This window comes from Accipiter gentilis, chromosome 11, assembly GCF_929443795.1.
Source record: "Accipiter gentilis chromosome 11, bAccGen1.1, whole genome shotgun sequence".
NCBI lineage: Eukaryota > Metazoa > Chordata > Aves > Accipitriformes > Accipitridae > Astur > Astur gentilis.
In genome coordinates this window covers 1,225,760-1,241,579 of record NC_064890.1, presented here as the reverse complement: position 1 = coordinate 1,241,579, position 15,820 = coordinate 1,225,760, and the positions used below count along the sequence as shown (strand labels likewise).

Genomic DNA, 15,820 nt, shown 5'->3' with positions numbered 1-15,820 from the left:
CCGCTCGTGAGCCCACTGCTCCGTGTTTTTTGAGTTGGGGTTTTTTTTCAGCCTGTCAGCAGCATGGTGGTGAATCCAGCAGCCCAAGCGGGGCTGGAAACCAAGTGCCTGCCCCGCATGTCCCAGAGGATGCTGCACCGCCGGCTCGGGCTTGCCAGCGCCTGCAGCCGGGCTAGGTGGAGACTTCGGCTCATCCCAAAGGATGCTCGGAGCCGGGGACTTCCCCAGCAAAGCCAGCCCTGCTTTATCAGCGTTGGTCCCCTGTCCCCAAGTGCCGAAGGACGTCCCTCTGCAACAGGAGGGTGGCCAGCAGGACTTCAACCTCCTCTCTCCACCTTTCGTCCCCACGCTACGAGACGCTCCGGTAATTCAAGCGACAAGCCGCTGCGCCCCGCGGTCCCCCAAATTCACCCCTTCCCCACGGGCAGGGCCCAGGCTGCTGTTCCTCAGGCTCCTGCAGCCCGCTGGAAATGAAAGCTCCTCATTTTTCAAGCCTAACAGCTGCTCCCAGGCAAGAGGCATGAATTTGTTCAGAGTGGACCGTGATGATAATAAAAATACAAGGGGAAAAATTCAAAGCCCCTACTGAGGCTTTGTACAGCAATCAATTTGCTGAGCTGGATCATTCGAGGAGCTGCCTGGAAGAAGCCAACCTGTTAAATCAGCAAAAGGATTTCTTCTTTCTCCCTCACCCTCCTTTGAGATGCCCCTCCCTGCTCAACACTGCACCCAGGGATAAGTGGCTTGGCCAGAAGTAGCTTTTTTTTTCAGGAAAACAGCTCTTTCCCCAGGTTCAGAAGCAAGACAAAGTTAAACAAGTGCTGTAACACCCAGCAGGCTGGAAGTCAGAGCAAGGGCTGCCAGGGATGCTCATCCTTGCACCGTGTCGGTAGGAAAAGGCACCTTGCCCTGCAAGGCTGGGGCAGGCAGGGGTGCTGGCAGAGCCCAGGGCTGAAGCAGGCAGCCTTGCCTGCAGCAGGCTGGCGGGGCGGCACGGCATCGGCATGTGGTCCTGGCACAGCCCCTTGCTGGAAAGAGAGGGCATACAGCCGCTCCAAGAAAAACTGGTGGGATGGGAAAACTAATCAGCCCCTTTCTAAAATACCCCATGGAGCAGGCACCGACAGCTCGGTCCGAGGAGATCTGACTCCGGCCTTTGCTGGAGAGCTGGGCAGGATAAAGGGATTTTGCAAACCCCAAGCAGCGATCACCCAAACCGCTCCAAGCCCCCCTTCACCCAGAGCTCCAGGTCCTGCACCCCAATCTTGCTCCAAATCTCCCGTTCCCCTTGGGAGCCGGTTTCTGCCCCAGCATCTCCCCGGAGCCACCAGCTCCTCTGCCTGGAGGGATGGAGGCAGCCAGCCCTGAGGCGGCACAACCACCAAACCGGGGAGTGCCGTGGCCAATGGCACGGACGAGCCGCCTCTGCCACCGGCACGACCCCCTCCACCATGGGCAAGGGCGGCAGCTCTTAGGGCCGAACGGCAGCCCCGCGCCTGGCAGCGAGCAGGGACATCCAAGCATCCCAATATTCGGAACATCTGAGCTCAACCCCCCACCCCAAGCCGGGAGCGCGGCTGCAGGCTCGATCCGCCACATCCAGCCCTGGGTATCCCAGTACCCAGCTGGAGGATCGCCCACACCGGAGCGCTCCGAGATGCTGATTTAATGCCAGGCACATCCGCTTTCTAAAAGGCACATCTCCGTCGCTCGGCAATGAGGCCCCAAGCAATCTGCCGGCCGCCGATCCCACGCCACGCGGGGCTGGGAGGGGGGAAAGGGAGCTCGAGAGCCCATTTATCAACCTTCCCCCTCAAAAGCGAGAGGCTCGCAGCAAAACTGAGCACAGTCTTGCACAGCGGGGCTGGCAGAAACCACGCCGCAACCCCCTCAAAGCTGCTCTCCCCGGCTGTCGGCACAGCGCCGTCAGCTGCTGCCAAAGTTGCCGCCGAGGAGGAGCCGAAATCCCACCGCCCCGCTGGGCCCAGCCGTGCCACCGCCTCCGGTGCAGCCGGAGCCGGGCCGGCGCCCGTTGGGGGCACGAAAACGGCGGCGGTGGCGGATGGCGGGGGGAACCGCTGGGGGGTGGCAGCTCAGCCGGAGGGGAGCCGAGCCAGGAGAGGAAAGGGGCACCCATTGCCCTTGCCCAGGCAGCCATCAGGGAGGACGGGCTGAGGGACGAGGACGTGGGGACACACGGGGTGCAGCCAGCTCCGGGCTTGGTGTTGGGCTTCTCCCCGCAGAGCAGCGAGGCTCGGGCACAGCTCTCCGAGCGGAGACGAGGGGCAGGGACCCAGCCCTGGGGCAGGGGCCGCGGGGCTGAATGATGTGATCAGCTCCTGCAGGGAGCTGGATCGTGCGTGCCTGGGCCGTGCACAGCTGGAATGTGCACAGCTGGATCACACGCGCCTGGGCTGTGCACGCCTGGACCTTCGCACAGCTGGACTGCGCATGCCTGCACTGTGCACAGCTGGACTGTGCACAGCTGGATCACGTGTGCCTGGGCTGTGCACAGCTGGACTGTGCACAGCTGGACTGTGCATGCCTGCGCTGTGCATGCCTGGACTGTGCACAGCTGGATCACACATGTGCCTGGGCCACGCACGCCTGGACTGTACACAGCTGGATTACATGTGCCTGGACCATGCACAGCTGGACCATGCACAGCTGGACTGTGCACAGCTGGATCACATGTGCCAGGGCTGTGCACGCCTGGACCGTGCACAGCTGGATCACATGTGCCCGGGTTGTGCATGCCTGGACTGTGCACAGCTGGATCACATGTGCCCGGGTTGTGCATGCCTGGACTGTGCACAGCTGGATCACATGTGCCCGGACCACGCACAGCTGGACCGTGCAGGCCCGGACCATGCAATGTCAGGTGTGCACATCTGGACCACGCACAGCTGGACCGCGCACCCCAGGAGAGCGACTTGGGAAGGAGGGTGCTGCCCGCGGAAGGCAACGTTTTGCAATGCCCTCAGCGACGTACAAGCGCCGGCCGGCTGCGGGCACCGACACAACCCGCGCGGGTGCATCCCTGCCTGCACGTGCGGCGCGGGCAGGCAGCAGAGCTGGCAGGGCTGCCCGGTCAGGCAGAAACCGCAGCCCTTCCCGCTCCTCCCAGCTGGCAGAGGAGAAGGCAGCATCAGCGTTTCTGCCGCCTCCGCCGAGGACGCGGCGCGGGGACGCATCCACACGCATTTTTCTCACCGCGATAACCTCAACCTAATTACAGGAGGCCAGAATGTGTCTCGAGTCCTTCGGATCGGCTCAGACGTCACTGGGTTTAAATGCAATTACTTCTCCGGCAGACAGGCCGGGGCAGGAAGGCTGCGGCAGCGTTCTGCTGGGCTCGCCGCCCCGAGAAGCGGAGCGGGGCCCTTTGAACCCCGATGCGATGTACGCAACGGGCCGTGAGATCCCAACCGACCTCCCGGGCGTTTTGCAAATGTTATCTGCCTTCGGCGGCCTCCCGGCAGCTCCGGCATTAAGATGGAGAACCCGCCGCGCGGCGCGATGTTTCCCACTGACTCACGGCGCGCCTGGCCCTCCGCCAGTGCCGACGCTGAGCCCGTCTGCGGCACCGGCGCAGCGCCGGCAGCGTGGAGGAGATCGGGCAGGGGGTGGGGGTGGCACAGGCAGCCGGGTCCTGTTTGGGGACGATTTTGGCTGATGGGGAGGCGGGGGGTGGGGGTGGGGCTGGGGCTGGAGATCTCGCCAGGAGCCAGGACTGCCTGCGGAAGGCAAAGGATGCTCGCCCCGGCCAGGAGGGATGCGGGACAGGAGGACGACCCCGAGCAGCAGGGACGGACGGATGGACAGGGACACCCCGGGGATGCGGTGCAGCTCTGCACCTCCCTGCAAGACACCCCAAAAGGCAGTGCGGGCACCCCGCAGCCGGGGGAGCGGCAGCACCCCGGCACGGCACTCACCGAGCCTCCGCGGCCAAGAGCTCGTCGTAGTGTGAGGATCTTTGGTCGTCGTCTTGCCGGTAGCGGATGACGGTGGCCAGGCCCTTGCTCACCAACGCCTCGGCGATGTTGCTGCAAGAGAGAAGCGTGGGGGGGCTCAACACCGGCTTGGGGGAGCGGAGGGTTCCATCTGTCCCAGCACCCACCATAGCCGGACCCCGTGCATCGCACCGGACCCTGGCACCAGAGGGGGTCAGACCCGCTGGGGGGTGGGAGACCCCCACCCCATTTCACGCCGCTGGCCAAGGGAAGGTGCTTGGAGCAACGGGTCACAATTAACGGGGACTTCTGGGTACGGCCAAGGGGTCCCTGCATGAATGTGCCGGAGCTGGGCTGCCACGGTGGGGGATCTCCCAGCAGCACCCCAAAACCTCTGTACCACCCCCCAAAACCAGAGGGGTCAGCACCCCCGGGCCATGGGAACCTCTTCCTCGATTTTATCTTCCTATTGCATTTTTATCCCTGCCATCCCCTCATCGGAGAGGGGAGGTCGGCACTGGCCGGGCTCGGGGGACGGCTGCCAACCGGCGCCGCGTGCCGAGGCGGCGTGGTAAATTGGCTGCCATTACACTCTGCTGCTTTAAACAAATTCATAAATTCTACTTCGCTGAGCGCATCTGTAATTCTCCTCCAATTACACAGGCAGGGCATGGACCACTAATTCACTACTTAAAAAAAAAAAGCATATATATATATATATGTGTATGTGTAGGGGGGGCCTGATCCATTCGCAAGCCCCGGGAGCACCCCCCGCCCTGGCGAGGGGGAAGGGCAGAGCCATCACCGGGAGCTGAAAATAGGTCTCGCCTCGGAGCAGGGGGAAAAAAAAGAAAAAAAAGGATTTGTAAACGAGGAAATAAGCTGCAGCAGGAGGCAGCTGCAGAGGTAGCGCTCGAAATGCCAAGCAACCAGGAATAAGCACCTACAGCTATTTTGGGCACGAACAGGAGGCTGTGCCGGGGGGAGGCGAGCGCAGGGCTGGTGGCACCCGCGGCGTCCCAGCGGCTCCCCGCCACCACCGTCTGCCCCGACGGGGGATGTTAAGGTTTGGGGCTGGGCAGGACTGGGTGCGAGGCTCCGTCCCCGGGTCCCCAGCGCCTCGGGAGCTGGTGGGGGGCACAGCCTGATGGCAAAAGGTAACCCTGTTAGGGATGAGCTGTGGGGACGCCAGCCCTGGTCCCCTGTGGACTAAGGGGGTGACTTGGAGGCGAGAGGCAGCAGCACCCCAACGATGTGCAAATCCGCAAGAGACGCCCGGTGGGCTCCTGCGCCGAAGGGTGCTGGCAGGTCCAGACCTCTCCAGCAGCTCAGTGCCAGCCCGGCTCCGCCGATGAGGACAACGTGGCCTGCCTCCCCTGTGCCGGGATGAGCAGCCGAGCTCCCTCCCGGACGGAGTTTGCAGCCCCCCCGGCCATCTGCAGCCAAGCCGAAGCGGCGAGGAGCTGCAGGACACGGGGGGCAGCCGCAGCCCGTCTCAACCACCCTCCCCACTCGCCATCGTGCCTCTGCACCGTCCCACGTCCCTGAGCATCACTCGGTGCACGAGCGGGGACGCGCGCCACTGGGAGACTTTTGCCTAACACGCACTGGGGGAGATGCCCGAGCGAACCTGAGGCCAGAGACTCTGGTGATGGGCACGCTGGGGAGAGCTGCCCACCCGGTGCCTGCCCAGGGGGTGCTGCGCCCAGAAATGCCGCCTCCATCCCAAATCTGTGTCGGGGAGCTGCAGCTGCACCCCTGGAGCATGATCTGCAGCACGTCCCCAGCCTGGGGACCCACCACGGGGACAAGCCCCAGACAGCAATCACCACCAGCCCTGGGCAGGACGGCTCCTTCCCGTACAGTGCCATCCCACCCAAGCACAGGCAGGCAGCCTGGGGCACCCCTTCGTGTCCCATGTCCCCACCGCGGGGCTCGGGAGCAGGCAGCTCTCCAGCCCTGATGGGATTTCCACGCTCATGCAAAGCCCGGCTGGATCTGGGCTGGGGGGGTCCCATCAGGCCCCCCCAGTTTGCAGCCTCCAGAGGAAGAGACACCCAGCTCTGCACCCTCCACCGGCCAAGCAGCTCCATCCCCACCCATCGCCCCAACCCCATGTGGGGGAAGGGAGCAAGCGGGGTGGGGGGGGGCAGGATCTGGGAAGAGCAAAGGAGATTAAAACCCGACATGGAAAGCATCAGGAAACAACTGTGCTAGCAAGCGCTCCGTCTGCTCGCTAAACGGACAATTTTATTCTGCCCCCAGCACTCGTGAAGTGTTGTAATCTTGTTGCCACCTCTGTTTGATGGCTTCATTTATTCAGCAATATCATGGTTATGGCTTTTTATAAGACAAGCAAAATTGCCAGCGTTTGCTCCCACCGCGCTGCTGGGTCCTAAATGAGCCGGGATGGGCTGGGGCTGCGCACAGGGAGGGTGGCCACCTTCCTCCCGGGTTTTTCGGTCCCCAACAGGCTCTGCAAGAAGGGATGGAGGCACCCGGCGCAACCACCGATTTGGACCCAAAAGGTGCCGGTCCTGGCTGCTGCCACCACTGAGCATCAGCCGCGGTGCAGGAGGTGCCCGGCCGGGGGGACCCCTCCTCGGTGCCAGCATCGCCTCCCCCGGGGGCTGCTCCCACCGAGACTCTGCTCCTGCTCTGCCACAGCCTGGCTCCAATTAAGGTTCCAGAGACGATGTTCCTGTGGCCGGTGAGGACTGAGAGCAAACGGGAGGTGCCGGGTAGCCGCAGGGCTTGCGGGAATGCCGCAGGGCTCGGCTGCCTCAGTTTCCCTGCTCTGAGCAGCCGTGCTGGGACCCTGCATGGCTCCAGCACTGGGCACCAGCCGTTGCCCCAGCAAATGCTTCTGCTCCACTGCAGAGCCCTGTGCCCTCTGCGAAGGAGAATTAGCCTAACGAGGGGTTATCTAACCCTGTGCGGTTAGCAGGGGCTAACCCTCCCTGGCACCCTCGCCTGCGGGAACGCCAAACCCGGAGTGAGCCATTGGCTCCCCGGCACGATGTGGTGCTTGCAGCGGTCCCAAGCAGGCACAGCCCGCTGGAACTCCATCAGGGCATGGGAGATACCAGGGGGACCCCAGGACCTGCCTCCATCCTCGTTAACCTGAGAGCCCAAATGGGTCTGGCAGGGTCAGAGGTGCCTTGCGGGGTGATGGGGAGGAGAGAAGGCACCTGCACCCCAGCAGTGGGGCAAGGGCACCCTGCCTGCACCCTGCTGCGCTCTGCAGCGAGGATGGGGGAGGACAGACCCCACGGGACCTGTCCCCCCAAGGGCCATCAGTCCCCTCCCCAATGTACCCACCCAGCCCAGAGCCCCGCATCCTGCTCCCCATCGCAGACCTGCATCCCGCTCCCCATCCCAGTGGCATCCCCCTCCCCACCCCAGCCGTCCATGCCCACACCTGCCCCATCCCCCAGCGCTTTAATCCCCTCCGCTCAGAGCGGATAAGCAGCTATTCCTGGCACTAGACTCCAGAAGTATCCAATATGCATGAAATCAAAGTTTTCATCATTTCCATCGGTCAAAGGGCAGCAAGCATTAAATCCCAGAATACCGGGATTAATGAAGGGATCATTAAAAATCTAATGTTAAACCACCTCTGCAACCAGAGCTCTGCGTGAGCCTGCCATATATCACAGCCTGATAAGAAGGAAACAAATCCTAATTTCGGAGCAGGTTAGCTGAGCCTCTGATCAGGGACAGCCATGCCCGCCGTGAGTGGCGGAGGCGCCGGGCTCTGCCCCGTCATCCACCCCTCACCCTCCTCACTGGGGCAGACAGGAGCGTATCGGGGCAATGCCGATGGGACTTTATTTGCCAAGTTTGGCTAAATTCTGCGAGGATGAGGGTTTTAAGCAGCATCACGTAAACCTGCGCAATTTCTAATCAAACCTGCCGCCCCAAAGCAAACGGGCTGGGACAGCCAGGCCGCGGCAGGCACCGCTGCCCGCTGCCACCCCGGGGTTTGCCTGCCGCAGAGGTCTCCCGCATCCACCGCGTCCGCTCCCCGGCAGCACGGCAGTCTTTCCCCAGCACGGACCAGCCATCGCGAGGGACCAGAGGCGGGCTGAATCGGTTGCTCCGCATCTCTCCGAACCCTCGCGGGCTGCTCTGGGAGCCTCTCCTTGGCACGGGAGCCGGCTGGCACGGTGCTCGTGTCCCCCTGACACGCCGAGCCCCGCTCTCCGAAGGATGCCAGCTCCTTCTCGGTGCATGCACAAGCAGCTCGGCTCCAGCGCGCGCCAGCGAGATAAGAGAGGGAGCTTCTCCTCCTCCCCTGGGTTTGACAGGCGGTCGGTGCCAGCTGCCTGCAGTTCCCTGGCAGCCGTGCAGCACCGGCGAGGCGATCTTCCCACCGCCCCGGTCTGCACCCAGCGGCAGTGAAACCAACCGGCGGCTTGCTCTGATCCGGCCAAGGAGCTCGCCCCGAGCAAATGTGCAACAACCGGGCTGGATGGAGCCGAGGAGGAGGCTGGAAAGGTGCTAGGTCTGCTCGGCCGCTGCGGGCAGGGAGAAAGAGCCGGTCTCCGAAGAGGGGAATGGCTCAGCCTGGACCCGGCTGCAGCCTGCAACAGGCACCGGTGCTTTGGGGAGAGGAGAGAGCCCCGAGGAGGATGGGGAGCTGCCGACAGCCCTTCCAACCCGGCAGCACTTCAGCCCCATCCACCGAGGCCGTGCCGTCCTCAGCAGCTTCTGCAGCAACAGCACCGCGGGACGGTGCTTTGCCGGTGCTGATCACAACATCCTTCAACCCCACGGTGCAACCGGGAGACCCAGCTCTGGTGCTGGTTCGCACCGTCTCAACACCGGTGCCCGCAGAAGGCACTTCGGTCCCAAGGGACCCCCAGTGTGACCGGGAGCAAATCCTTCCCCGCACACCGCAGCGGCCGGCCGCCTCCTGCACCATCCTGCCCGCAGGAGCGACAGCACCAGGGAGAAACCTCCTCCCCGGGACGGACCGTATTGCACCGAAGCCGGGGGGGTGTCGGGGACGGCAGCACAAGGTTGCACCGCTGAAGGGTGCGAGTGGCTTAACTCCAAGTCCCCAAGCTTGCAGCTGCGAGCTCCCTGCCCAGCCGGGTCCGGCACCGAGCTCTGCCAGACCTCAGCCAGCCACCGGCAGCCTCGCAAAGCTCATCCTCAGGGCCGAGGCTGGCGGCAGACACCTCCTCCCCGTAGGAGGGAGCAGCTTGCAAAGCAGGAGCAAAATCTGGTCCCTTTCCAGAGGCTCGGGCTGCAAAAACCTACACAGCTCCTGGGCGCGAGCCCAGCTTTACCCTGGCACCGCAGCCCACGCAGGTAGCTCGCTGCGCGCATGGCTCCGCGGCGAACAGCGAAGTGCTGGCAGCCGGTACCGGTTCCAGCCCCGCGAGACCCCGGCGGGGGTAAATCGCCTGTGCCGCGCCGTCGGCTCCCCCGGCACGTCTGGCGACGAAGCCACCCCGGGCTTGCGGCTGCCCCTCTCCCTGGAAAGCCGGGCTGGGTTTCCTCGTGGAAGGGAAAGCATGCGTCCCATGGTTTTTGGCTCCCAGCCCACCCCGGGGATGGCATGGAGCTGGCAGTGCGGCCACCAGCATCGCCCAGCACCAGCGGTGCCCCAGCTTCCCACTGATCCCTCTCGCTTTGCAAAGGGCATTTATCTCCCCGTCACCTGCGCAACACCCCCACGCTGGCTCCTCCACCCCGTCGCTCGCCGGGTCCTTTCCCGAGCTTTGCACCAGTGCACGGGAGCGCTTTGCAAAGGTTGGGATCATCACCCGCCTTTTCAGGTGAGCAGAGAGAGATGCGGGGAGAACAGCAGCCCTGTGCCTCCCCGCCAGCTGCAACAACCCCTCCATCCTGCCTCTTCTTCCCGGTGCTCGCATGGCTCCGGCTCTGCACGGGCAAGGAACGCTGCAGCCCTCCAGCACGCAGCCTTGCTCTGCATGTCCCCGGCCAGGAGAAGGGCAGAGTCCGGCCCTGGAGAGACGCATCCAAGTGCTGTTAGGGGGCTTGGAGAGACAGAGGCGCGTATGGAAATGTTGTTCCAAACGTCTTGGAAAAGTTCAGACACCCAAACCAGAGCGCGGTGGGCTTTGGTGAGATGAGCACCGTCTACTGCACAGTAAAAACCCCTGGGGTTGCACCAGGCAGGGAAACATCTACAGCTCCCAGTGCGTCCCCAGCCCAGAGCATCGCCTCCCTGCCCGGCTCCTGCACAAAATGCTCCCAAGGGCTCAGGTCACACTCCTCACGCAGCTGCAGCGGGTGCCCATCCTGCACCTGCAGTAGGCAACTGTCCCTAGGCATCCTCCTGTGAGCAGCTCCCTGCCGGCACCCAGACCTCCCACCCATGGCCGGGGACCCGTGTGGCCACCACGATGCTGCAAAGTCTCCAAGCACCGGGACAACAGAGCAGCCGGAGCGGGTTGGAGCATCTCGCCCAGCGCCCCGTTCCCAGCGGTGGCACGGAGCAGGACCGGCCGGTGCCGCTCGCCGCCCTGGGCAGGCTGCCTCCAGCCTCCAGCCGCCTCTGAACCCCAGTACAGAGCCAGGGGAAGCAGCGCCGCAGATTGCATTGAAAAACGCCCAAACCCACGCTCCTGTGTTTTGATCCCAACTCTGAGCAGCTTCCTTGGATGCTCCTACTTCATTCCTGGAAAGGGGAGTGGAAAAGTGTCCCCTTGTCACCCTCCCTGGGCCACTGGAGAGGCTGGATGCTCTGAGAGCAGCTGCTGGAGCTTGGAGAGCTCTGCCAGCATCCCAGCATCGCTAACAACCCCAGCCACAAAATCCTGAGCCGTGCCAGCATCCCAGCATCGTTAACACCCCCATCCACGAAATCCTGCTGCTTGGGTGCAAAAAAACCCCCCCGGGGCTGCAAATCCTGGGAGGACCCCGAATTCCTTCCAGGTTTAGAGCTTTGAAGGCTCAGAAATCCCAGCCCTGCCCATGGGGGCTGATCCTGGCACTCGACTGGGTGCTGGGCACCCAGGGAAGAGCGACGGGAGCACCGTGATGGGTGCGCTGCAGCTGAACCAATCCCCCTCCTGCTGCTAGAAGGAGCACAAGGAAGAGGGGAGCAGGGATAACAGCTTAAAGGAGAAATTTCCTGACCGTGAATTAGATCTCATGCTCCAGCCCTGCTCCCTGCTCCTCTCCCCACAGCCCCTGCACGGAGAGGGGGGGGGGGGGGGCAACGGCAGCCCCCTCACTTCAAACAAAAGCATCTGGGGAGAGGAGCTGGAGCTGCTGCGCAGAGGGAAGATGCATCCCCCAGTTAAGCCCAGATTAAAGAATGGGAATATGAAAACGCAGATGAAAAGCTCTTTGCTGTGGAAAAAATCTTATTAGGCCGTGAAATACAGTTTTTGCCACTTAAAGAACGGCGGAGTGAAAAATGGCTATTTGCAAGTGCCTCCCCCCACCCCGCCCGCTCCCCCCGAAACTCATTTTGCAGTTTTCCCCCCACAAAAATCCAAAAAGGAAGTTTTTCATCAGTTTTTTCACCCACCGAAACCTCTCTGGCTCTCACTGCCTGGCACAGATTGGCAGTGCCAAAACCAGCCCCCCACGAGCCCCCTCTGCCATGCTCAGAGGTGGCATCATCAAAACTCACCCTTCGTGCCAAATGAGCCCCAAACTGCAGCATCCCGGCCCCACTGCCTGCAGGGCAAGTATCCTCCCGCACCCGCACGGATTTATAGCTCAGGGCTTTCCTGAAATTTATTTTTAATGATTTTTAGTAGCCTTTTCTTCCAAGAATTTGTGCAATTTGCACCGTGGCAGCCTCTGAGTCCCCCCAGGGAAGGGCTGCGGGGATGGGACCCCTGGACCGAGACCCAGCCAGGGCATCGGACGGATCCAGCCCCCCGGCCCCGCTAACAGGAGGGCTGTCAGTCAGGGACCCCCCGCCACTTGCAGCGAGGCGACAGCCAGGTTCTGCCGGCGAACCAGCTGAAAATCCAGGCAAAGGGGGTCCGGGACCACCCCGAGGGACATCCCCGCAGCAGCGGCCGGCTCCTGCCACGCCACCGCCCGGGCTGCCGGCAGCCAGAGGAGACCCAGCGCTTCCCGATGATCCAATTTAGCAGCCGCCTGTCACGCGAGGCGACAGGAGGGAGCAGGACACGCTGATCACGGCAGCAAGACCCAGGGCTGCCAGGAGCTGCCGGCCCCGCATCGCCCGTTACAGCCATGCTGGTGGGCTGGGGACAGCATCCCCTTCCCGCATCCCGACGCGTTCCCCGGGAGGGAGCCGGACTCTCGGCAGCTACCTGGGGAGCACCGAGCCCCAAAGCCGGGCACCCTGGGTTTCCCACCCGGCCCCACAGCCAGTACCTGCTGTGCCCGCTGCCCACGAGCCACTGGATGCTGCCGGGTGCCCGGGGATGCTGAGGGATGTGAGGGGATGCTGCGGGAAACTGTGGGATGCTACAGGATCCTGTGGGATGCCATGGGATACTGTGGGATGCTGCAGGATGCTGTGGGATACTGTGAGATGTTGCAGGATGCCATGGGATGCTGTGGGATATTCTGGGATGCTGTGGGATGCTAGGGCATGTCATGGGGGGCTGTAGCATGCTGCAGCATACTGCAGGATGCTGTGGGATGCCATGGGATACTGTGGGAGGCTGCAGGATGCTGTGGGATGCTGTGGGATATTCTGAGATGCTATGGGATGCTGTGGGATGTCATGGGATGCTGTGGGATGCCGTGGGATATTGTGGGATGCTACGGGATGCCATGGGCTTCCCAAAGAGCAAAGGCCGGTGTGAACCCAGAGCCCTCAGGTGCGCCCACTCCCGCTGGTCGCAGCAGACCTGCGCCATCATCTCCGGGTTCCTCTGCCACCGTTTTGCGGGTGCGTTAATCATGCCCGGGGTGCACGGCACCCTCCCAACAGCACCCGCGGTGGGATGAGCCATCTCTGTGAGCTCAGACCGGCACAGGAGGTGCCCACGGGGCTCCCGATGTCCCGACAGCTGCCTTCTCTGCCAGCCACGGCCCCTTCGCCCTGTTTTCCGTGTCAGCATGGCTTTGTTGTGACAGCTGAGCACAAACCTCTGACCTTACCTGTGCTCAGCAGGAAAACACAAGCTGGGAACAGCAGTGCCGGCAGCGGCAGTAAACGCTGACAAGGCACACGGCGCACCAGGCGCCGGCAGAGTGGGATGGGGAGGGCTCGTGGGCATTGGGCAGAGCCTTACCAGGCAGCGGCACCGGCATTCTCCAGCCAGGGATCGAGCTGAAAATGCCGGGGAGCTGGAAGGGAGAAGCGCGATGGACGCAGCGAGGGCAGTCAGCGCTGCCAGCTCGGAGCCCGTCTGCGGGAGACACCGAGTCAGGCACCGCAGCCCGGGGTCAGGCAGGGATACGGGCAGGGATACGGGCAGGCGAAGCTGGGTTTGTGCTCCAGCTCCTCAAGTTCATGGTGCTTTGAGCTGGAAGCAGGGGCTGCCTGCACGCCAGGCAGGGGAGGCAGGGGCCCAGAGCAGCATCTGCCCTCCGAAAACCCACCCAGCACCCCGAGGAGAGGGGATGCTGTGGGCAGGTAACCATCCTCCTCCGAAGGTGGCCACTATCCTCCTGCCACACTCGGGGAGGGAGAGGTGCCACCCCAGGGGTGCAGCTGACGGCTGGCCGGGCTCCCCCCTGCCTGCCCTGCCTGCACCAAGAGCAACAAGGCAGGAATCAGGGACCTGAAGGCTCCAGACGCCAGGCAGGGGGCTAACCCCCTGCCCGGGCTGCCCGCCCCAGCGAGCTGCCGGCGTGCTCAGCCTGCCAAGCAGGCTCAGCCCAGCCCAGATGCCAGGCGGACAAGCCAGGCTTTCTTCCCCGCTCCGTCCCCAGCGCGGCGCGGGCCGGACGGCACAGACCCTGCTCTGTTACGCCCACGCTTTCGCCGGGACCACGGCAGCCAAAGGAGCCCACGGCCCGGCACCGAAGCGCGCTGCTGCGACGGGGCCGCAGGCAGACGGGAGCAAGGGGCTGCCCCGTGCCACGCGCCGGAGGATCGCACGCCAGAGAGACGCTCCGGCGTGAGCTCCCAGCGCTCGCTCGGCTCGCTCCGCTGACGCCTGATTACGGCAATGAAGTCAACGTGAGCAGCAGCCCTGCAAATTCACATCAGGTTTCCTCCCGAAACAGGGATGCGACTCGGGAGCTATTTGAAAGCAATTTGCGGCTGGAGATGCTAAGAGCAGGCGGCAGCGCTCGGCGAAATGCTCCTGAGATGGGAAATCCTGCCCCTCCACCGCGCTGGGCACGGCACAAGCAGTGCCGGGAGTCTCTCGGGGCCAGCAGCACCGCGGCCGCGGGCCACGGGGAGAGGCCCAGTGGGTTTTGCACCGCACACTCCCCTCCTGGTGCACTGCCAACGACCCAAGACCTCACCTTCCTACAAACAGCCCCAAAAATGCAGTGGCTGTGTTGTCCCTCCCAAAAATGTGGTGGTACACACTAGGCTGGAGAATTAGCTCCCCAGAGAGGCGGTTAAAGCACCACTGAATAATCCGGGTGGGTTTAAAGCTGGTGCAGGCAGTGCAGGAGAGCAGGGCTGCTCCGCTGGGCTCCACTGCACCCAGCATCTCCAGCCAGGAAAGCCCTTTAGGCTCCCGCTGCCACGGTTTCATTCCAGAAGCAGCATCCCGGCATGGGCCGGCAGCGAGCGCAGAGCAGCCCCAGCCCCGGCACAGGCAGGGCTGGATCTCCCTTGGGATATTAAACCCACAAGCATCACCGAAGGTCACTCCACGAGTGCCTTAATTAGACCGGAGCGGGGTGACAGGGAGCTTTCCGGCTTCCCAGGCAGCACAGGGCTGTGTTTGGGCAGCACGATGCTCCGCAGCTTTCCCAGACCTTGGATTAAGGGGAAGAAAAGCGCAGCGCTGCAGCACTTTGGTTGCTTTCCAAAATAGCTGCTACGGGGAAAAAAAAAAAGAAAGAAACCAAACGGCCTATGATAAATCATCCCTACGCAGTTCCCAGAGCCGCTGCCATCCGGACGCACGCCTCGCCGGCACGACCGAGTCTCCGTAGGGCCGTGCCGAAGGAGCCCGGCACCCCAGTGTCCTGGGGGAGGAAAGCCACCGAACCTGCCCCAAGCATGGAAATGGGGGGCAGGGCTGGTGAGGGGGGGCTGCTCCGGCAGAGCCCCCCCCCCCCACCACACCGTGTCACGGGGAGGCGATGTCCCTTGGCAAAGGACAGACATCCCAGGGACATACAGCAGAGAGAGACGGTTCCTCCAAAGCAACCCACCGGCCACGCTGCTCCCTGAGGCGGCTGGCTCGTGGAGGGGGGTCCTCCAGCCTGGCACCCCCAAATTGCTGGAGCTGGGGGTCGGCAAGCACAGGGGGTGCAGCTCTGCGGGGCCCCGGGCAGAGCGGGACAGCAGGCTCCTGCCGTCCAGCCGCCGGCACCACGCAGCCCTGCGGCGAGGGTGAGCCACCCTCCGTCCCCGGCGTCCCCACGGTGCGTGGCAGAGCCCGGCGAAGCCCCGGCAAGCGCCAGGCAGGAGCGCCGTGCGCGGTTCCCCAGGGCCACACTTACATTCCTCCGATGGAGACGGTGGCACACGTGCGCTCGGAGAAAGCGGGCACGGTCTCGGTGGCACTGCTGGCTGGTCGGATGTAGTCCACCGTCACGTTCACCTGGACAAGACAGACGGGCACCGGGGTCAGAGCCGTCCAGCCCGGGGGCTTCCCGTACCCGCCCCCCCCCATCCTCCCCCTGCCCCAAATCCCTGCTGTCAGCCGGCCAGCCCCTACACCTCCCCCTGCCCAGGTAAAGGAGCCGTTTGCCAGCCGGCTGCTGGCACCGAGGGTGCTGCCAGCCAAGCAACATCTGACACACCAGCGTGCGAG

The 15,820-nt window shown here is 63.6% G+C and overlaps 1 protein-coding gene across 1 annotated transcript in view; it reads right to left on the bottom strand.

Annotated features, from left to right (window-relative positions):
- The window catches only part of SND1 (staphylococcal nuclease and tudor domain containing 1), a 127,842-nt gene that overhangs the window by 50,424 nt on the left and 61,598 nt on the right, over positions 1-15,820 (bottom strand). Inside the window, exons 12-13 of the mRNA XM_049813984.1 lie at positions 15,507-15,607; positions 3,936-4,046 (exon numbers count right to left, since the gene is read on the bottom strand). Coding sequence (XP_049669941.1) covers positions 3,936-4,046; positions 15,507-15,607 — 212 coding nt within the window. The remainder of the gene's footprint in view (positions 1-3,935; positions 4,047-15,506; positions 15,608-15,820) is intronic.